Source organism: Moschus berezovskii, chromosome 23 (genome assembly GCF_049115385.1).
Source record: "Moschus berezovskii isolate FMDL1 chromosome 23, NW_MosBer_1.0, whole genome shotgun sequence".
Taxonomy (NCBI): Eukaryota; Metazoa; Chordata; class Mammalia; order Artiodactyla; family Moschidae; genus Moschus; species Moschus berezovskii.
In genome coordinates, this window is record NC_142482.1 from 28,980,856 (window position 1) to 29,004,833 (window position 23,978).

At 41.2% G+C, this 23,978-nt stretch overlaps 1 protein-coding gene across 4 annotated transcripts in view; it reads right to left on the reverse strand.

Annotated features, from left to right (window-relative positions):
- Nucleotides 1–5,473: 5,473 nt before the first annotated feature.
- The window catches only part of ZNF318 (zinc finger protein 318), a 33,018-nt gene continuing 14,513 nt past the window's right edge, over nt 5,474–23,978 (reverse strand). The window contains exons 6-10 of one of the 4 annotated variants that reach the window (XM_055406284.2): nt 21,688–21,992; nt 16,270–16,470; nt 15,714–15,813; nt 14,687–14,805; nt 10,020–14,404 (exon numbers count right to left, since the gene is read on the reverse strand). In XM_055406284.2, the coding sequence (XP_055262259.2) occupies nt 11,096–14,404; nt 14,687–14,805; nt 15,714–15,813; nt 16,270–16,470; nt 21,688–21,992 (4,034 nt within the window). In that variant the 3' untranslated portion in view covers nt 10,020–11,095. Of the gene's footprint in view, nt 5,687–10,019; nt 14,405–14,686; nt 14,806–15,713; nt 16,161–16,269; nt 16,471–21,687; nt 21,993–23,978 lie in introns of those variants that run through there. The other 3 variants (XR_016036113.1, XM_055406286.2, XM_088831511.1) reach the window with 3 other exon arrangements.

Here is a 23,978-nt window from a genome sequence, read left to right on the forward strand (position 1 = left end):
GAAGGGAAAAACAGTTCTACAACAATAGTGGGGATTGGGAGATTCCAATGCTCCAATAATGAACAGAACATCTAGACAGAAATTCACTAAGGAAACAGAGGACTTAAACAATACTAAATTAACTAGATCTTACAGATATACACAGAACACTTTATCCAAAAACAGCAGAATACACAATCTGCTCTGCTGCTGCTAAATCACTTCAGTCGTGTCCGAACTCTGTGTGACCCCATAGACGGAAGCCCACCAGGCTCCCCCGTCCCTGGGATTCTCCAGGCAAGAACACTGGAGTGGGTTGCCATTTCCTTCTCCAATGTGTGAAAGTGAAAAGTGAAAGTGAAGTCGCTCAGTCGTGTCCGACCCTTAGCGACCCCACGGACTGCAGCCTACCAGGCTCCTCCATCCATGGGAATTTCTAGGCAATAGTACTGGAGTGGCTTGCCACTGTTTAAAACATTTTCCAGGATAGATTATATGTTAGGTCACAAGACAAGTCTCAGTACATTTAAAAAGATTAAAATTATACAAAGTATCTTCTCCAACCACAATGGAATAAAGCTAAAAATCAGTAACAGGAGGAAAACTCACAAAATGTGGAAGTTAAACAGCACACTCTTAAAGAACCAACAGTTCAAAGAAGGACTCACAAGAGAAATTGTAAAATACTTTGAGATGAGTGAAAATAAAACACAACATATCAAAATGTATGGAGTACAGTGAAAACAGTGCTCAAAGGGAACCTATAGCTGTGAATATTTTCTTAAAGTCTTTATTGAATTTGTCACAATATTGCTTCTGGTTTATGTTTTGGGATTTTGGCCACAGGCATGTGGGAGCTTAGCTCCCTAAGGAGGGATCAAACCCACACCCCCTGCACTGGAAGGTAAAGCCTTGGACTGCTACCCAAGTCCAGCAAACATTTTTAAAAAGATTTCAAATCAACAACCTCACTCTTACACCTTGAGGGACTAGGAAAAAAACAGCCAACAAAACCAAGTGAAAAGACGAGAAAATATATTCAAATCATGTATCTGATAAAGGTCTAGTATCCAGAATATATTAAAAATTCTTCAAATTCTACAATAAAAGGCAAATAATACAATTTTAAAATGGAAAAGAACTTTATTAGACATTTCTCCAAAAAAGATATATAAATGGCCCAAAGGCACAAAGAGATGATCAATATCATTAGTCACAAGAAATACAAAGCAAAACCACAATAAAATATTGGGATGGTTATAATACATGAAAAAGGAATGTAACCAGTGATATGAATATGGAGGAACTTCCCAGGTGGCGCAGTGGTAAAGAATCTGCCTGCCAATGCAGGAGCCAAAGGAGATACGGATTTGACTCCTGAGTTAGGAAGATCCCTGTAGGAGGAAATGGCAACCCACTCCAGTATTCTTGTGCTGGGATAATCCCATGGATGGAGGAGACTTGGGGGCTACAGACCATGGGGTCACAAAGAGTTGGACACAGCTGAGTGATTAAGCATGCATGAACACATGAATATGGAGAAACTGGATTGTTGGAAGGGATGTAAAATGATTCAGGTGCTGGGAAAACAGTTTGGTGGTTCCTAAAAATGTTAAATATATAATAACATATGACCCAGCAATTCCACTTCTGGGTACATACTGAAAATAACTGAAAACAGGTACTCAAAACAAGTACTTATGCATAAATGTTCATAACAGTAATATGCACAATAGCCAAAAGGTGGAAACAACCTAAATGTCTATCAACGGATGAATGTATAAATAAGTTGTGGTATACACAGACAATGGAATATTATTCAGCCATAAAAAAGTAATGGAACACTGATACATGGTATATCAATGAACCTCAGAAACATCATTACATGTGAAAGAAAACACAAAAATCACTGATTATATGACTCCATGTACATGAAATATCCAGAATATGTAAATCCAGAAAGACAGTCAGAAAACGTGATTGCCAGGGGAGGCAGGAACGGGAACTAACTGTATAATAGTTTTATTCTGTGGTAGTGAAAATGTTTTAGAACTGGATAGAGGTTTTGGATGTACAACATTGGGAATGTACTAAATGCCACTGACTTGTTCACTTTAAAGTGGCTAACTTTATGTTATGTGAATTTCACCTCCATAAAACAAAAACAAAACCCACTTGAGAGAGGAGTTACATTCAGGAAAGTAATGACTGCCAAGAGAACATGAGAGAGGCTTCAGGGGTGCTGGTCACATTCCACTTTTTGATTTGGGTGTTGGTTACCCAAAGCATTACACAAAGTGTTCACTTTGTGAAAAGTACTGAGCTTAACACTTGTGGTGTGTGTGCTTTTGTTTTTTGTATGCACTTTATACTTTAATAAAAATTGTATTTTTAAAGAACAGTTGCACTACATATCCAAGAGAACTGAAAAACACATCCACACAAATACCTATACACAAATGTTCACAGCAGCACAATAGCCAAAAAGTGGAAGTAATCCAAATGTCTACCAACTGATGGACAAACTGTGGCATATCTATACAGGGGAATATTATTCAACAGCAAGCCACTCCAGTATTCTTGCCTGGAGAATCCCATGGACAGAGGAGACTGGTGGGCTGCAGTCCATGCGGTTGCAAAGAGTCAGACATGACTGAACAGCTAACACTTACACTTACAAAATACTAATGAATTACTGATACATAGCACAACACAGATGAACCTTGAAAATGTTAAGTGAAAGAAACCAAACACAAAAGACCACATATTATATGACTTTATTTATAATGAATTGTCCAGAATAGGTAAATTCATAAAGACACAAAGCAGATTGATGACTGCTGGTGGCTTTGGGGCAGGGGATAATTGGGAATGTCTGCAAACTGGGATGTGTTTTTAAGAGAGTGATGGAAATATTCTGGAATTAGACAATGGGGGTTACTGTACAACCTTCAAGATACTAAAAACCACTGGACCGTACAATTTAAAATGATTAATCGTGTTATGTGAAATTTAATGTTATATGAATGTTTCAATTAAAAAGGTTTAATTATTATTAATCAATAATTATATTAATAGTAATTATTACTCATGAATAACATGAGAACTCTAGCATATCAAATTTTAAAAGGGAAAAATTTTTTCCAAATGGAAAAATATTATCCTAAAAAATGTTTGCTTTCCCTTGCCCATGTCCCAGATCAGGATATCTCAAAGGTGGACCCCCAGACATCACTGACAAAGGGAGGTCTAAGCAGCAAACCAGAGGCTGGTAGGTAGGTGAGTCACATTTTGGAATGAAAGCTGTGACCCATACCATTGATTGTCCCTGAGCAGAGGAATGTGGTAGCTGATGAAAAACAGATTTTGAGCTGGAGCAAGGGATAGAAAGTAGTGGTGACAAAGTGTTGGCAGCCCTGGCACCAGGCTGCTTTCCACTGCTTCATCCACAGGGTCATGCCTGAGGAATGAGTAGTCCTTAATGAATGTAAGTTCAGCAAAAAGAGGCCCTGTGAGATTTTTTTCACTCCTTACTTCTTTCTTCTTCTATTGATGGCTTTGGTTGTACACTATAAAGTTCTTTATATTCATAGTGTTATGAATAGTCCTCAAAGTTATACAAACTACAGATTTATTTGGGCAGTAGACCTCAAGAGCTCTAAAAGTACCAGCTTTACAAATCATAAACAAAACTAGGCTAACAGTTTTAAAGGTAAATCTGGAGTTGGGGCAGCTCAGATTTAAATAAATCTCAGAGTCTGAAGGACCTAAAAGTCAGGTTCTCATCCTGTGTTCCTGAGTCTAGTTTCAAAGCACAAAAAGGAGTAAAAGAAGCACCTCAGATGCACAGAGAATAAGGTGTTTCCTTGGTATTTTGAAATGCTTGCTTCTTTCTGTATACCGAAAGTTTCACTGTGTGTAGAAGAAAAGTAAGATTGAATGGAAACTGCTAATAGTTGTCTTGAAGTCCGAAATCCCAGGATTTTTCAAACATATCCTCTGTGACCGTTCCCCCCGTTCCCCCTTTCTTAAGACTCCTTTGTCTATTGCTTCCCTGGTGGCTCAGAGGGTAAAGCGTCTGCCTACAATGTGGGAGACCTGTGTTCAATCCCTGGGTCAGGAAGATCCCCTGGAGAAGGAAATAGCAACCCACTCCAGTACTCTTGCCTGGAAAATCCCATGGACTGAGAAGCCTGGTAGGCTACAGTCCATGGGGTCACAAAGAGTTGGACACGACTGAGCGACTTCACTTTTCACTTTCCTCCAAGGACGGGCTTCCTTGGTGGCTCAGACAGTAAAGAGTCTGCCTGCAATGTGGGAGTGAAAGTGAAGTGATAGTGAAGTTGCTCAGTCGTGTCCGACTCTTTGCGACCCCATGGACTGTAGCCCACCAAGCTCCTCCATCCATGGAATTTTCTAGGCAAGAGTACTGGAGTGGGTTGCTGTTTCCAATGCAGAAGACCTGAGTTCAATTCCTGGGTCAGGAAGGTCCCCTGGAGAAGGAAATGGCAACCCACTCCAGTATTCTTGCCTGGAAAATTCCAAGGATAGAGGAGCCTGACGGGCTCCTGGGTTCATGGGTCTCAAAGAGTCAGACATGACTGAGTGACTTAACACTTTCCATTCCTCCAAGGACATACCCATTTTTTTTGTATGGACCAGTAAGGAAGGCTAAAACTGAGATGGGAGATGTTCTATTAGCTAGGAACATTGGGCCCAGGGCCTAAGACAAATAAGAAGGTCTGAATCCCATAGCTGTAATATAAATGTCAGGGCATAAAATGAGACATGAGGGCTTCCCTGGTGGCTCAGTGGAAAAGAATCTGCCTGCCAATGCAGGGGACATGGGTTTGACCCCTGGTCTGGGAAGATTTCACATGTCATGGGGCATCTAAGATTGTGCGCCACAACTATTGAAGCCTGCTCACTCTAGAGTCCGTGCTCCACAAGGGCAGACACCACAATAAGAAGCTCACACACAACTAAAGGGTAGCCTTGGCTTGACACAACTAGACAAAGCCTGCATGCAGCAACAAACACCCAGTGCAGCCATAAATAAATAAAAAGAAATCTCAAAGTAAGAGAAGTTAGGAGATAATTCGTGGAAGGCAATGGCAAGCCACTCCAGTACTATTGCCTGGAAAATCCCATGGATGGAGGAGCCTGGTAGGCTGCAGTCCGTGGGGTCGCTAAGGGTCGGACACGACTGAGCGACTTCACTTTCACTTTTCACTTTCACACATTGGAGAAGGAAATGGCAACCCACTCCAGTGTTCTTGCCTGGAGAATCCCAGGGATGGGGAAGCCTGGTGGGCTTCCATCTATGGGGTCACACAGAGTTGGACACGACTGAAGTGACTTAGCAGCAGCAGGAGATAATTTGAGATGAGGAGTGGCAAGTTTAAAATATATGCTTTCTGTGCCTATCCTCATCTTGCTCCTCCTCTACTGGTACAAAGATATAGACATAAACAACATTTTGCTCACCCAACTCACCATTTCCTGGCAGCGAAAATAACAGGACCTTCTCCACAACCCATTCCTGCTCCAGCAATCATACGCACCTTCTGGAAGTCAGACCCTAGAGGTGACGCTACCCACTGGCCCCAGGGGCACTCACTGTTCCTGTGGCTTCTGTCCCTGCCTCCCTTGAACAAAAATATCTTCTGTGGTCCTTCTAGAAATCTTTAGACTTCTGCAATTGCTCCTGAAAAAAAAGGAAGATAAGTGGGTTAGAGTTGGTAAATTTCATCATAGTCATCCTTAGGTAGGCAGGCTATGGAGGGTTGGATAGAATTAGCAGGGGCAAATTATCGGAGAGATGAAAGAAAACAGTACCTCAATATGGTCACTTTAATTTTTTTGCTATCTTCCTCTACCATAAAGTAACTGTCTCTTTTTTTTGATGGGTTGGGAGTGGGGGCAGCCCACACTGTGCAGCACTCAGTATCCTAATTCTCCAACCAGGGATCGAACCTGTGCCTCCAGCAGTGGAAGCACAGAGTTCTAACCACTGAACGGCCAGGGAAGTCCCTCTGTCTCTATTTTTACTCTGCTCACTGGCTTCTCTTAAACATGCTCATTTCCCTTGTTTACTACAAAACACTTTTCTTGCCTGATCCTTCAGGAGTGGAAGGAACAAAAGCCTGTAAATCTTTTAATCAACACATACGGATACGTTATTTTGTGTCCCTTTGAATGCAACAGAGACTTTGTGGTATCTTTTGTATACCTGCTTTAAAGTAAGCTTTGTGAAGACAGATATCTTGATTTATATAATTTAATGTCTAAGTGCCCATACAGCATGAATGGAAATGCATAACCCACGCCACAGAGATAGGAACTACAGCTAGGGATGAGGAAGAGAAGAATGGTATTCTTCAGTGTATATTGCCTCACCTTGATGGAAATAGAGGAATTTGGGAAGTCTTGAGGGAAAAGCAGCAAGACCTATTTGTAATAACGGAAAACTGATGACCGTGAAGACAGGAATGCCCTGAGTGATAACTTTTTTAAAAAATTAATCTTTTAACACATAAAAGTATACAGAAGGGGGAAAAAAATCTGGTCTACAATTCTCAGCACCAGATAAGTCTGACATAAAAATTCCGTGTGTGTACATATTTTATATGGGTATAAAATATTTGTATTTTATATAAAATGCATTTTCATGGTCAGAATGATCAAACAAAAAATATACAAAATAAAAAGTAAAAGCACCACTCCTTCCTTTTCCAAAGGCAACTCTTTTGGTTGTCTCCTTCCAGGAATAAAATTGACAGTTTGATTTAGAATTTTGATGAAGTGACAACAGAATGCTGGGCTATGAAAGGCTGAATTATTCCTTCAGCTAAATCAGAGGGATTTGGGGTTTAATTTACTTCAAAATGCCTATAAAATCTGGCTGAAAGGAGAAAAGGAGCCATCTGAAAATCAGAGTCCCTAAAGTCTTTTATTGTTAACTCTAAAGTCAATGCACTGCCCCCTCCCCATCCTGTTTTTCTTGTAGGAGCTTCAGGGGAAGTGTCCCCCTCCTCGCCTGGCACCAACCACTATTCTGGAATGCTGCTGAAATGATGGCAGCCTTGATATTCACTCACTGCTATAGACAGTACCTTGTAGATAAGACCCAGGACAGAAGCAAGAGGACAGTCAGTTTCTGAAGTATTAAGCACTCAGCAAATACAATCAGCAATTTACAGCTTTTACTCACTTATAAATTGCAAAGTATTCAGAGTTAATTAAAAAAAAATAGCAACTACTACCAAATTAATTCTTCTACTGAATTTTTATCAAGTACTCTTAAATGTGCCAGGCAATTGTATACTGTGAATACAATGATAAAAAACAGTAAGCAAAGACAGACTTCCTGCTCTCAAGAATTTATAATCTAGGTGAGGGAAGGCAGTGGAAAAGAGGCACATATTAATCAAAGAAACATAAATATAAAAGTACAACCACAATAAGTGCTACAATGTAAATGCACATGGTCTTCGAAAGTGTTAAGGGTTGAGGGCAAATCTGCGTGATGATTTCCTTCACGGGTAGGTTTTCATTGTAAATTCAGGTGCTCGGCATATCAATGAATACTGTTATTATATAGGTAATTTTTGGTTAAAAATTACATAGACATTATTGTAAAATTAAGCTCTAAATAAAGAAGAAATGTGCTCACAATCTCAAATTATTTTTATTTGTCCATCTTCTCACAGAATTGTTAATGAAGACCTTGCTTAGGTTCTTTGTAGGTTGGAACAAAGGTAAGCTTTGTGGAAGTTAGAACCAGGGCTTGGGAATATGTATTTTTACAAAATCCCACCTTACTGTCTCCTCCCTGATCCCCTGCCCCTCCCCCGGCCTTTTTTAAATAAAACACTTAATGCCCCTACTGGACACCTGTATTCTATATGTCCAAACTCCCCAGCCCCACCTCCCCCTTCTTCCTCAGTCTCTTAACCTGGCAGTCTGATAAATGGATATACACTCTGGCGTGGTTACTACCAAAACATTAGCTAATATTTTTACATTTTTCAGAGATGGAGTGGCATAGCGTAAAACAGGTGTACTTAGCAGAAGGGTTATTAAGAATATTATGTGCCCTGAAGCTAGCTGCGAAGAAAGAGGTTTACAAAGCAAAGGCCTCCATTCACAAAGCCAAGGGGAAGTTTTAGGGGGTTATTTACACAACCTAGGTAAAACTTGGTGTTTGCCAAAATTTAAAACCAACTGCTGATCATCTGTTCTCATAATTGAGGGAGTCAAATAAAAACTATTTCTGATGTTTGCAGATATTTACAAGTTATGTGACACCATAAGCCACATGTAAAGATTAGGGTCCACTCTTTGCATGTGCCTGTCTCTTAAGATGAAAATTCACTCAGTACTGTTAGTACTGAATAATAAGAACCAGGCCCTGACTCTAAGCGCTAGCAACTGGATTCAAGTTGTGCCCTTCCTTTCTAATGGCTTCTCTAGATAAGCTCCAAAACCTTATCCCACTGATCAAAGAGGAAGCTACCAAGACTTTCCACCCAACCTACAGAATCCTAAAAGCTCTCCTTCTGCTGGTTAAGGCAGATATGAAGAACACCATTGCTTCAGCTCTTAAAAGTGGGCATTATTCTAGAAAAAGCCTAACATCGGTAGGGGCCCTTTATCAAGAGTACAAGAGGAGTTTCTCAAAGTACTCCAGCCCATTACTTAAATTAGTTCATGCATGCATGCTAAATTGCTTGTCATGTCCAACTCTTTGCAACCCCATGGACTGTAGCCCACAAGAATCCTCTGTCCATGGGATTCTCCAGGCAAGAATACTGGAGTGGGTTGCCATGCCCTTCTCCAGGGGACCTTCCTGACCCTAGTTTTGCCCTTCCTAAATTTTGTCTTTTCCCTTCCCCATCCTTCTCAATTGGCCCGCTCCTAACCAGAGAGTAAGATTCTGACTCCGAGAGAGTTTAGCACTGGGATTTGTATGGCATTAACCCCTCTCCATGCTTACCCTAAACTCACCCATCTCTCCCCAAAGGGAGGTGGAACTTACTTAGTGAACAGTCCTGAAAATCAGTAACAACTGGCATGTTAAACGCTTATGTTCTCCAAATTCCTGTAAATAAACTTCTAGAATGGAGAGGGAGCAGTTCTTTGGAGAAACAAATGTATCTCCGAAGCTTACCTGGGTTTATGTGTTGTTAAAGGGGACCTTCTGAATCTGCTTATGGTTTCCAGGCCAAAAAGATGCTCTGAACTCAGGTTTCAGCCTAAAAAGCAGACTTTGGAAGACAGTTCAGGATGGCTGACCCTATACACATCTGGTGTGAGATGGAGATAATGATCCTCCATATTAAAGAAAAAAATCCCTATGGCACGGTGTGGCAAAGTAACTTGTCTGAAACCACAGTAAGGCAAATGGCCGAGGATCATCCAAGGACCTAACTACTTCAAATCTGTGCCCCCTCTACAAGACAAAGAAGCGAGGCCAGGACAACTTCTAAATTTCTAAATCAGTGAAGAAAAATAGCCTTCATGAACTTAACACAGGGATTCTGCAGCTCTGCACAGAAGGAAACAGAAAAACAAGAATTCTTAGGAAAAAAGATCAGCAACTTTGCATTATTTTTGAGGCATGTGGGAAAATAAGACATCAAAGCCTCTATTGAGCCAGGTTACAGTGTCACGAGGAAACTGGGACAGATATTAGAAAATCTAAGGACCAAGATCCCTGTTGCTCAAGAGCACCCTCAGCAAGAACACGAGTATTCTGGGGAGTTCAGTTGCCAGAGAAGCACTGGGAGAGTCAACATAAAAGTATATACAAAGCTGCACAACAGAAAGATGCCAAAACCAGACCTCTGCTGCCTACTCACTAACCCATCCAGGAAGCACCGGGGCACACACTATAACCTAACAAAAGTAGCCCTAACAACTGGGGAAAGAAGGTTGGGAGGGGGAGACAGACAATAGGGCAGAGGAAGTTCATTGTTCTAGCTTTCCTATGAAATTCAAATGTGTGTGGTTGCAAAACAAAAATCCAGAAAGAAACATGAGATTAATGCATTTATTACAAGTAATTAACACAATAAAAATAAAGTTAAACTTGTCCAAGTCAACTCATAAATCTTTAATCTTTTGAACAAATATACAATCCAAAACATCACACTATGGAGGAAAAAATGGGAAAGGGAGAGGTAGAGTAAGGAATACATATAAGTGTGGAACAGAGAATGAGTACAATCCCAAAACAAGTTTCAGATCTTCTACCTCTTCAGAACAGAAAATGGCTGCTAAATAATTTTGCACAGTGTCAGTGGATCACAGTACAATGAACAAAGGCCATTTCAAAAACAAAAGGGACCCAAAAAGCGTATTTGCTCCTGGCACCAAGCCATAAATAAGCCTTACCAATTTGCTGTCTTCCAAAAGTGAGCCTGGGAGATTTTCTTCCATGTTTACTGAGGTCATTTCCAAATAGGTTTGTGGATTAGCAGGACCAGCTCAAGCAAGGGCAACAGAATGAAGGAATTGTGGGGACTGACATGCCACAACGAAGTGAACAGTAAACAAAAGGGCTACTCACGCTGGATTTCAAACAATGTTAAGGCAGGCTCATCCAAATGGAAAGCCTAAGAGATGGACAATCCTTCCTTCATCAGTAGTTTTCCATTTCAGCAGGCTTTCTTGTCTTTCTCCCAGAGCTCCATCAGCTGCCCAAGAAATTGGGTGGGAATACAACACAGCAATTGGAGAAATCAGCTCTGTCTCCCTCCTCCCCCAGAAATGGCAGAGTCAAAGCCAAAATACAATCAAAGCACACTAGGTGGTGAGCCAGATAGACATTTGATTTTAATGACAAAGTTGGAGAAAATAAATTGGCAAATAATAATAATTAACAGAAAATACTTTACAGATATGTATAGAAATTATGATTGATTTGTCTGGTTTCTTAAGGAAAAAAGGAACAGAGGTAAATTTTTTAGCTTCCATGAACATTTACTCTAAGATGCTCACTGCATCTCTTAGTGTAGGTTCCAGATGAGATCCAACTAGTCCTGGGTCACCTGGGCACCTGATTTCTAGAAGCCAATAGGATTCATCCACAAGTAGCTCTGAACGTGCTTTCTCAGCTGTGAATACTGGATTCTGTGTGGTCCTGGAAGGCATCAACTGCAGCTTCCTGTGCAGCTATTTCCTGAGGGATCGTACTGCCTTCGGCTACCTGTTCCCTTGTATGGGACGCTGAAGCCACAGATTTTACCACATTCAAAGGGCTGTCACTATACTCATCTACTTGAGGAACTGCTATTTCCGTGATGGATGCATTCGGTATTTCTAGCTGCAGTGGTCCCATCTCCAGGGAACTACACTCAGGAGGGTCACCTGGCTCAGAGAGAGGAGAACGTATCTTCTCTTTTTGAAGTCCAGATGTCCGTGTGACAAAATCAACAAGGTCTGGAAGGCAAGGAGATGGTCCAAGACCTAAAGGATTAACTGTTTCTGATTCCAATCTGAGTGAATCTTGTTTCTCTAATTTAGATGTTTCTTCTATTTCCTCAGGCATCATTCCTCCTGCTAACAGGTCCAGGGCCTGGTGTGTTCCCTCTAGGTTCCCCAAGCCAAGGCCAACATTTTCTACAGGAAGTCCAGTTTTCAAAATGTTAGGAGCGATCCTCCCAGTTCTGGGGTTAGAAGAGTTTTGTTCACCCTCTGCTCTGAAGTTCAGCAGCAGGGTTTTGGGAGAATCTAAAGGAAACTCAGAAAAGGATGGTACTGGTTCAAAGTCAGTGAAAGTGGAGGGATTACCTCCTAGAGGCGACACAGAATTTTCTTCACATACTTTCTGAGACAGGGCAACTGGGGTTCTATGTGCTGGGTCTACCCGAGTACTGCAGAAATCAACACCTATATTCCCCAGGCTTCCCAGGGCAGCAAGCTCTTCTACTTTTAAATCTGTAACTTCAAAGTTTTCTAAGGCCTTGCTCTCTATTGTCACTGTTAGTTCTGGATGGACATCTCGAAGCTCCAGGGCTTCTGCTTTTGGTTTCTCTGGGCTCTCCCAGGTCTCTGGCTTCTTGTTCTCATCCCAAACAGTCAGTTTATAGGTCATTTTAGCCTGCAAGTCTTTTGATCTGTCTCTCTTCAGTTTGAGGCTTCTGTACCTAGAAGTTCTGGAAGCTGATTCTGGTGCTGAATTTTCTAGCCACTCCTCACTACCAGTTGGGACTCCTTGCTTCTGTTCATGGTCTTTCAAACACATATCTGATCTGGCTGGGGACTGCAGAAGCAATTCTGGGGCAGAAATTTTCACATCTTGTGGGTTCTGGAGTAAAGACCTAGCTTCTGACGGAAATGAGTCTATTTTTGCCTTTGTGGAAGAGACAGCTTGTGTCTTCAATTCAGGTACTACTTTACCTTGAGTTTTACTTTCTGTTACCAATTTCCTGGACTGTTTAGCCTTTTTGTCAGTCCTATGTGAGTTGGGCTGTTCTACTTCTTCCTCCCACATGCATCTGTTCCCACTGTTCAAATTAGAGTCCTCTACGCTATTGGGCCCAACATTGATATCTGTTCCCTCTCTCACTGTCCTTTCAGAGAGTTTGACTCCTTCTTCTTTTAGTTCAGTGCTTGTCTCTACCTCACTTTTTCCACAATCCTTAGATTGGTGGAGCTCCTGGCTTTGCTGCTTACTAGATTCCAAAAGGTGGGTTTCTTCCAACTTCTGAGATTGCATGGTATGACACTGTATATCCGACAGCTCAGAGGCTGGCTCCACACCTGGTGGCCCAGGGTCTCCCAGGTCAAGTTCAATTTTCCTCACTGGAGCTACATCCTTATTAGCATCACTCTGGAAGGAACCAGAGGTCCACTTGGCCAAAGTCTCTGTCTTTGGAGTAATAGTTTCATAAGGCCTGTTTTGGCACAACCTTGTCAGAGGCTGCAGGAAGCCATAGCTGCTGCCTCTGTTTTTTGAATCTACAGTTTCTACAACTGACAATCTTCCTAGGGACACCAGAGGTTTTGAAATGGGCTTTTCAGAGTTGCTGACCAAAGGAGCAGAGACCAAATTTCTACCTGAAGGCAACTCCTCTTGGGATGCACTGCTGTTCAAAGCAGAAGTGGAAGAGGTATCTGAATTTTCAGCTCTGTTTTCCCCGTTGGCCAATGGACCACCACTCAGCTTAGTCTCAGGGGCTCCTTTTCCACCACTACTGTAGAATATGTCATACAGATCCTTAGCATTGGCTGTGGCTAAGCATGAATTTCGCTTTTCCAATTTTTTGGCTTGTTCACTGAACACACTTGAGAGGGGAGGTGGAGGACGCACCAACACAGAGAATAGGGTCTGGTCCCGGTCACTCTCACTCACCCCAGGAGCCGTCTCATCAGAAGGAATAGCAGTAGGCTGTGCTGAGGCCATGATGGCTACCGGCAATACTGGGTTCAAAATGTTAGGACCCAGGAAGCCAGGGATGACAGTGTGAGATACAGCTGGGTTTGATTTTACTGGAGCCAAAATAGCATTTGCTTGGGCAGGAGATGGGGCAGCTGGATGAGGTATAACTGGAGGTGGTGGAGGTGGCGGTGGAGGTGGCGGTGGAGGAGGTGGTAGCATTTGTTCAGGTATATGTGATGGCTCATTCTTTTCAGTCAGCACCATTTTTTCCTCTGGAGACCCTTTCAAAATCACCTCTTCCCCTCCAAATGCTTTAGAAATTATGTCGGGAGGCAAGAGGAGATCAGCTGAAGACTCTTTAACCACTGGCAGAGGCTTAGCAGTGGTTCCAGAAGACTTGATGGATAGAAAGGTGTTAAGCGGAGCTGGCTTGCTTACTGTGGCTGAACCTGATTTGCGGAGGACTGTGGATGGGATGGGCAGGTTGGGTCGGATCTTAGTCTGGGTTGAAGTTGTCACTACAGGCATCCAAGGACTAGTATGTGCAACAACAGTTTTCCCAGAGAGTTTGATTTTTATAGGCTTTGCCTTCCCAGGATCAGCTTTGCCCTCCTCTTTGTCCTTACTACTTTCCACAGTCTCTTCTTTGGGAATACTTGGGATCACTAAACTTTTTTCCTCCTCTTTTTCTGGCTTCTTCCAGCTGAATTTCCCGAAAGAGGAAGATATTGGTGGTTCTTTCTTTATTTCTTCTTTTAATTGAAGTTTGATGCTAGGCCTCTTTCTATTTTCAGCCTTTTCAGGGGAGTTTCCACCCTCAGAAAGCTGGTCCTCTAATTCCTCAGACACCCTGTCGTCCTCCTTTACTTCCTTCATAACCTTTGCCTGTTTTTCTTTCTTCTCTTCCTTTGGTCTCTCACTGAACTTGCGCTTCAGCTCACTCTGCCGCCGCCGTTCTGTCTCTAGCACCACGGCCAAGCCAGCCTGGCGGTCCAGATTCCGTCGCTCCTCATACAATGAGTTTTCAACCACATATTTCTAGGGAAGAGAAAATATAAAGGCTCAATAACTGGGCAAAATACTTTTAAGAGAGAAAATTTGGCCCTACCACTATTAGAATTCATTTAGTGAAAATTCTGAGTCACCTTCCTCAAGGATAAATGGTCCTCTCAGGTTAGCATTTCTTACTAGGATTGAGAACTTTCTTGTGGTTATACAGAATTTAAAGTGTTAAGGACTTTTTCTAGCTTTGAGCTTGACAACATCAAAAGGATTACTGCAGAAAGTGGGAAAACTCCATAGGCTACTACAAAGACCAACCTTATATTTCTCATTGTGTTGATAACCCTTCACATGTTGCTCTCCAGAAATTGGATCCCCCAAAAATTCCTCACAGAGCTGGCAGTAATATCCAGTGATGGGAATCAGAAACTCAGAGCCTGCAAGAAATGGAACAAAGTCAAGAAAATAAGTCATTTCTACCCAAGATGACAGCAACCAAAGGAAATCCCACTTCCCTTTTGCAGTAAAATGATTAACAGTATAAAGGACTTTACTCACTTTCAAGTCAGAAGGAGCATTTAGAATCTCAATGGTATGTTTTTCCAACTTAAAGCCTGAACTCAGGGCCTCCATCCGTTCTATATTTTGGGAACACTAACTGGTTAATTTAGGAGTTTTCTGGGCCAGACTCTTTTCTGTTGCTGATTCTCCTCAAATTCCAACTAGCACTAAGCATCTTAGGAGATTTAAAAATTATACTCCCCAAAAGCCCAGTATCATTTGTATGAGAATCTCTCATGTTGGTATTAATTACTTAGGAATTTATCTTCTCCAGATATAAAGGATGTACAAGCACTGACTACTTACAAAGGTAAGAAACTGAGAAGTTTAAAGACAAACTTTCTGTTTCTCAACTTAGCCCCTAATAACAACTATTCAAAAATATTTTCTAGTTCTTAGCTGAAAAGGTAGTTATTTTGCATCTCTTACTGTTCTTTTTCACCTGGATTTCAAATAAGGTTTTGGTGCATAAGTCAGTGGTGAAGAAAGTCATATTTTAGTCCATGTGCTGCCGAAGCAAGCACAAAGAAAGTTTTATTTTAGAGTGGTATGTGTGTGTTTAACATCTGTTAGATTGTTGGCCATATGGGTAGAGACTGTTCCTGTCTAATAGCTCTCTTTATTTCTTTAGGACCTAGTTGCGCACACGGAATGGAATCTTCCAGCTTTGTTAGAAGTAATGGTTAAGTCTCACTCTATGCTGCTTCCTTGCACCTTAGTTCAGGGATACCTCTTCTCTGACTGAATGTAAGGAAACTACAAAAATGGCAGGGAGGAAACATACCTTTTGCAGGAACAGTTATCTTGTCAGTGCGCTTTACAGCATCTTGCTTGGTTTCATTCTGGGTCTTTGAAGCCCAAGGTCTGTTGTAGGGATCCAGTGTCTATTTGCAAGAGGCAGAGGCGCTCACACACAGCACTAAAATCTCAATGACCCACTTTTCTTTTTCTCCCCAACAACCAAGGGGGACCAGAAGCCCCCAGCTCCCCACCCCCACCCACTCTGCCAACTGTTTAAACGGAAATCACCTGTGGAAAAGGTAAACATATGTTAGACCAAGTATTAGCAATGGATAAAATGAAACAAATAATCAGGTACTCAAGGAATCAAAAGAGGCAGCAGCCTCACTTACACTTGCCATGGTGTTTAGTTACAGGCAGGTCCCCTGGACTGAGCCCTGGGGATGGTGTCTCCTTTGTTGGTACCTCTTGGCTCTTCAGATTGGGGCTCCTGCCCATATGAGAATGTTTCATTTTCCAGCTTTGTAATACAGATGGGGATATAGGAGTTTGAGGGGAAGGAGGGCAAGAATGGAAATAACACGGGGCAAGATACCTACCTGTGTGTGCTTCTTATTGTGCATATGGGTGAAGAAGTCAAACATGGTCCCACAGATGGTGTTGCAGTCTTTGCACCAGTGACTGCCAGCATCATAATACTCATAGGCAGCAACGGGCTCATCAGACTGCTTAGCTGGCTGGGGGCTCTCAGCAGGCTTGGGGCTCTTGGTACGGGAATTCTCATTGTTTACCTTTGATTCCTAGAGGGGGAAAAACTTGTACTAAGAAGGAATTCAAGACAATCTAGATCTGTCTTCCCTCAGAAAAAGCAAGTAGCTACCACAATAACACAGGACTGTATGATCATATTTCCAGTGCCTAAAGCTGCACAAACTGGGAAAAACCCCACAAGAAATCTGTCTCCAAGACTCAAAAAGAATTAATTTGATTCCAGTGTCATGTCATCATGAAGAATAAATCATAATGACAATATATTTACTTATATATCTGAAAATATCTAGAAGAATACTCAGGATTATGGAAACATCGGCTTCCTCTGGGAAGGGAGGCAGAGAACAAGAGTGGATAGGAATCTTCCATAGTTTCACCTTTGGTAGATGTTAAATGTGTTACCTATACAACTAAATACATTAGTTAAGTTTATCAACCATGATGACAACTAGGAAGGGAAGAGGAAATGGAAAAGATAATTGACAGATTAAGCAATTGAAAAAAAACAAACCAGATGATAGTGAACTCTCTTATCACAGACACATCCAGTATAGAAAACTAGAGAACAAGGCTAGCATAGACAAAGGGGATAGTCATCTATTTAGGATGACTTACAGGAATCTGGGTAAAATGTTTCTAACTGCCTAAAATGTCACCATTAGAATTTAACATCTTTCAATTAACGTGAACCCTCTTTTAAAATATATCGACTCTCCAACATTAAGTGATCAATAATAAATAATACAAATTCATTTTCTAGCAAGCTGAGAACAAAGTATTCAGGAAATGAGAATTCTGGATAATACTGGGGAGTGAGGTACATAAAAAAAGATAATTCTGGAACACAGAGAGGTGAGTATGAAGGAGGCTCCACAGTAGACACGATCAGGGAATGGAGCACCTGGAACATTGGCTGGTGGGGAAAGGAAGACTAAATGGAGAAAGGGGAACAACTGAGATCTCAACGATAACCTTTCCCTTTTACAGTCCTATTCAAGGGTCACTACGGAGATCATACCCAGCAGGTAAGGGACGGGCACACGCAGACACTGCTGCTGAGCACTAACTGACACCACCTTTCCAGAACATAATTGAGGAATACATATTACATACCTCAAAATTCTTTATACCTTTGACCAAGCAATTCTATTCCATGATATTTATCCTTAGGAAATTAGGTCAAACTATAGATCAAAAGCCTCTTGATGAAAGTCAAAGAGGAGAGTGAAAAGGCTGGCTTGAAGCTCAACATTCAGAAAACTAAGATCATGGCATCTGGTCCCATCACTTCATGGGAAATAGATGGGGAAACAGTGGAAACAGTGTCAGACTTTATTTTTTTGGACTCCAAAATCACTGTGGATGCTGACTGCAGCCATGAAATTAAAAGACACTTACTCCTTGGAAGGAAAGTTATGACCAACCTAGATAGCATATTAAAAAGCAGAGACATTACTTTGCCAACAAAGGTCTGTCTAGTCAAGGCTATGGTTTTTCCCGTGGTCATGTATGGATGTGAGAGTTGTACTGTGAAAAAGGCTGATTGCCGAAGAATTGATGCTTTTGAACTGTGGTGCTGGAGAAGACTCTTGAGAGTCCCTTGGACTGCAAGGAGATCCAACCAGTCCATTCTAAAGGAGATCAGTCCTGGGTGTTCATTGGAAGGACTGATGCTAAAGCTGAAACTCCAATACTTTGGCCACCTCATGTGACGAGTTGACTCACTGGAAAAGACTCTGATGCTGGGAAGGATTGGGGGCGGGAGGAGAAGAGGACGACAGAGAATAAGATGACTGGATGGCATCATGGACTCGATGGACATGAGTTTGAGTGAACTCTGGGAGTTGGTGATGGACAGGGAGGCCTGGCATGCTGTGATTCATGGGGTCGCAAAGAGTAGGACATGACTGAGTGACTGAACTGAACTGATAGGTAATTTAACTGGTTAAATTTGTTATCCATACAACAATAAAAATAAGGTTGCTAAAATGATATTACAGAAGTCTATTTATTGACATGGAAAGATAGTCATGAAACACTACAAGACTAAATAACAAATGCTTTCGAACTGTGGTGTTGGAGAAGACACTTCAGAGTCTCCTGGACTGCAAGCAGATCAAACCAGTCAATTCTCAAGGAAATCAACCCTGAATATTCATTGGAAGGACTGATGCTGAAGTTCCAATATTCTGGTCACGTGATGCAAAGAGTTGACTCACTGGAAAAAACCCCGTTGCTGGGAAAGATTGAAGACAAAAGGAGAAGGGGGGCGGAAGAGGAGGAGATGGTTAGATGGCATCACCAACTCAATGGACATGAATGTGAACAACTATCGCCCACTAACTCTGGGAGATAGTGGAAGACAAAGGAGCCTGGCATGCTGTAGTCCATGGGGTTGCAAAGAGTCAACGTGACTTAGAAACTGAACAACAACAAAATAACAAAATACATTTGACTAGGACTTCCCTGGTGGCACAGTGGATAAGAATCTCCCTGCCAATGCAGGGGACACCAGTTCGACCTCTGGTCTGGGAAAATTCCACATGTTGTGGAGCAACTAAACCCATGCACCATAACTACTTAAGCCCGAGCACTCCAGGGTCCCTGAGCCACAACTGTTGAGCCCGTGTGCCCTGGAGACCATGCTCCACAAGAGAAGCCACCATCATGAGAAGCCCATGCATGACAATGAAGAGTAGCCCCCCCTTGCCACAACTAGAGAAAACCTGTGCACAACAACAAAGAGCCAGTGCAACCAATTTTTTTAAAAAAAACACAAATCTATTAAAAGATGTATTTGAATAATCAAAATAGATATGTGACTAGGCACAGAATGTCAAATGTCACTTTATCCAAAAGACTTTCCCTAACTATTCCATATTCCTTAGCCTGCTTTCGACTGAACAACCACCACCACCACCAACTACATAGCTCCCTTTTATACTTCCCATATCTAAACACTGTCTGGCACTTTTTTGGAGACCAAGAAATATTCATTAAATGAATGAACAGAAGAAGGTAATTTGGAATAATACACACCAACTCATTAGTAACAACTGTGTCTAAGTGAATGGAACTGTGGAAATGTGCATGTGTTTACTTTTATGAAATGAGCTATTTAAGAGAAAGAAAATCAAACTAACCACACATTTTAAAAAGAGGCAAAGAAAGAAGACCAAAGACACGTAGGAAACAGAGCTTGCAGAGAGAACATTCCCTACTGCTGAAATGAAAATCGAATTGTAACATATTCTTGTTAACTTCAGAGAACATTCTCTCACTCAAGTCAAGATGATAGTTTATCATGGGGTTGGTGCCTAAACAGAACCCCAAAGAATGTATAAGTCAACTACAAGCTCTTCTCCCATCAAAGACCCTGAACTCAATGATCCTGGAATAAGAAAATAGTCCTACCTGGTTGAGAAAGATAATTCTCCCAGGAAGACATAAAAAAATTAGAGCTTGGCTGACAGAGAATACAGAGTATCTTCTCTAACCCCAATATTAACTGACTATCTACTATGTACTAGACATACTGGATGCCATGGGAAAACATAAAAATAAGTTATACTCTGTTATTCTCAAGAAGCTCTCATTTAGTGCAAGAGACAGACATGGAATCAGGCATGAGTTTAATCATGTTTTCAGTAAGACAGCAGAATGAAATATATTTTATAAAGGAACAAAGTAATATATTATGGGAATGCTAAAAAAGGTCTGATTCAATCACAGTGGAATTCAGGAATTCTTCACCGAGGAGGGGAGTATTCAAGTTGGGCCTTAGTGGATGAGTAGGGTTGGGAGAAAGATTATTCCAGGCTAAGAGGATAATTAATGATTTCCTGAGAGCTATCTATTTGCTATGTGGCAGGCACTGAGCTGTGTACTGGGGACTATATTGGAGAATGAGACAGATATGGTCCCTGATGCCTTGAACCTTAAAATCTAATTGGAGAACACATGTAATAATATAATTACAAGGCCCTAAATGCTAAGAAGGAAAATGTAGGTATGAGAGTGTATATCAGGCAAATTTAACAACCTGGAAAATCAAGAAAGGGAGTCAGGGAAATAATTTAAACTGCAATCTGAGGATGAATCTGAGTTACAACACAGAATAAGAAGAGTAGTAATTAGAAGGAGGAGAAGACACAAAGACATTAAAGAAGATGAAACGTTTATGGAATGAAAATGCCAGTAATGAAATTACAGAGAGCAAAGGAAAAATAAGATTTGAAATTAGGCTGAAGAGGTATGCAAAGTAGTATCATAATCATTGGCTGAATGTGGAGAAAGAATTAAGAGAGTAGAAGTACAAGCAAGAATTGAAGGTGGCTTGAACTTGGATGGCAATAGAGATGATGAGATGAATGGAACAGAGATTTATTTTGGATGGAGAATTGGCAGACTCTGTAATTGCGTGGAGCAGTTAGGAAGGGGGAGCACTAAGAATGCTTTTCAGGTTGTTGGCATAAAAACTGTTGGACAGTAATGTCATTCACTGAGACAGGTAACAAACAGCAGATGAAGAAAGGTTAGAGGGAGGCTGAGCACAATCTTAGTTTAATTTAGGATACATTGATTTTAAGGTGTTTGAGACAATCAAGTGGAAATAGTGAGTAGTCTGTTGGACCCTCAGACTTGAACCTTAGAAGAATCACCTGAGCTAGAATATAAAACTGAAAGTTGTCAATATAGTATTTCAGCACAGGACTGAATGAAATGACATAGGGAAAAAGCAGAATTCTGGAGACCTGGGATAGAACTGAGTCCTGAAGAACTAAAATATTCAAAGATCAGGAAATTAAGCTGAGCAGCTAACATACAAGAAGGAAAAAAAATGTGATGGGAGCCAAAGGAAGAAAAGTTTTTAGGAGACAGTGGCTCCTTGTATCAAATACTGATTTGAGAACTGAAATTTGAGGCTGTTCAACATGGTGGTGACCTTGTTGCTAAACATGAACCAAAAAGGCACTTCAAGTTGTGGAAGACTAGAAGCTGGACTGAAGTGAGTTAAGCTGTAAATGCTAGATCCAGAACATGGAGGGCCCAGGATTCTACTTTGGAGGCAATGGGGAACTGCTAAAATTCTGAAGGACAGTACCATGATCTAAACTATGTTTTACAAAAATAACTAGCAAGAATAAGAACACATTGGAAAAGGAAGCTAAGAAAATGGTTAGTTAGAAGGCTGCTTTAGGAGTCCATGAAAATAAAAGATACAATAGAAATGGAAAAGTTGTTACCTTGCTATTGGAAGAGGAGTTTGAGGATGACGACAGTTTTTCTGGGCTCTTGGATTTTTCTGCTTTCCCAGTCTTCTCTGTAGGCTCCCTACTGTCACTTGAAGACTTCTGAGATTTATCAGAAATGTTAATTCCCAAGATCTGAGCCACTTTGTCCAGTTCAGACTGCTTTTTTTCTGCCTCTTCTGCCTCCTGTCGAAGTTCTGCAATGTCCTTCATAATGTTATCCTGAAGCCGACTCACCTCTACTAGGAGTGGATCTTTGTGACCATCCTTCTCCCTTCGTTTCTTACGCAGCATTTCCCCTGAGTAGTCAAATGTCAACAGAAAGAAACACAGGAAAGATAACAAGTCATTTTTCAGTCATAAATACTAATTCTTAAGACTTTATGCTCACAAAATCTCTCTATGAAACATCCTAAAAGCAGGTGAGACTTGCCCTCCACATGGGCCAGTTTAGGTGAGGCTCCTATGGAAGTAAAGGTTGAATGATTACATTATCTCTTGCTGCTGCTAAGTCACTTCAGTCATGTCCGACTCTGTGCAACCCCATAGACGGCAGCCCACCAGGCTCCCCCGTCCCTGGGATTCTCCAGGCAAGGACGCTGGAATGGGTTGCCATTTCTTTCTCCAATGCATGAAAGTGAAAAGTGAAAGTGAAGTCGCTCAGTCGTGTCCGACTCTTCGCGACCCCATAGGCTGCAGCCCACCAGGCTCCTCCGTCCATGGGACTTTCCAGGCAAGAGTACTGGAGTGGGATGCCATTGCCTTCTCCCATTATCTCTTAGGTAGGGGTTATTAGCTAAAGATCTATGGACAGGTTTCAAAGAGAGACTCCATGTATCCCTAAAAGGGTATATACAAGTTTATGTGCATGTGTCCTCCAAAAAGGTTAATATATGCCGTAACTGTAACTGTAATACATGAATTCTGTGGCTGTCCTCTTCAGAGAACCAAATAATTATTCACATATTTGACTTTATCTGATTTAAGGACCCTTCACCAACACATCCATTGAGTTTTAGATTTTGCCCTAAGTTCACCTGATGTTGTTTCTTATTCCAAACTTCAGGTTCTCGTGAATTAATCCTCACAAGATTAATAACTAAGCTTCTCATCCCTAAAACGTCCAAAGACAAATAAGAAATTACATGTCCTCCCACTCTCTGCTCTTCTGTTATCACCAAGCTGTAATATTTTACGTTCTTTCCTTAGTGTCTATGTGAAGTCCTAAAAGCACTGGTGAAGAGTTGTGCTCAACAGAGGCACAACGGAACATCTTTTTGTGCCATAATGGAACACCTTTCTGTTTTGGGTGTACATACACCTTTTTGTATACACCCACAAATCAAAAAATGATACAGATACATCAAAAGGACACAAGACATGTATAAACCTATGGCTGATTTGTGTTGATGAATGGCAGAAACCAATACTATATTGTAAAGAAATCATCGTCCAATTAAAAATAACTTTTAAAAAAAGGACACAGGAGCCAACTTAAAGATGCTCTCATTGGCCAAATTTGGGGCACTTTGAGCATACAGATAAATAATAATAGTAAAATATTATATAAATGGATAAATGGGGGAGGAGAGGTGGGTAGAAAGCTTCTCCTCATAGTAGAAAGCTAACCAATTAAGGTAAATGGAATGATGAATTTACACAGTAAAATGTATTTACACAGTCTCAAAGTATCCCCCCTATAAGATACTTATTAATTGAAAAGGGTAAAATAGTAACCTTACAGTGGAGAAACTTGGCAGACAGCATCTTAACCAAATGATCAAAGTTGACATCACCAGTATGGGACAAATCAACACCTGATACGAACTTAGCATCATTTCTGTGATGTTCCTGTGCTAAAATGCACAACATGAATTTAATTGTAAGGAAACACCAGACAAATCAAAATTAGAGGACATTCTACAAAACATGGGATCTCCTCTCAAGATTTGGGAAATGTTACAGATTAAAAGAGACTAAAAGAACATGAAAACTGAATGCAATGCATAATCTTTAATTTTCTTTTGCTTCAGGACATCATTGGAACAATTGATAAAATATGAATAAGATCAGCAGACTAGCATATTACTGTTAATTTTCTAGTTTGTTAAGTGTACTATGGTTATACAAGTGAATTCTTGTAGTCAGAAGACACACACTTGGGACTTTCCTAGTGGTCCAGGAGTTAGAACTCCCCACTTCCACTGCAGGGGACACGGTTCGGGAACTAAGACCCCAATCCCTGGTTGGGGAACTAAGACCCCACATGCTGCATAGCGCAGCCA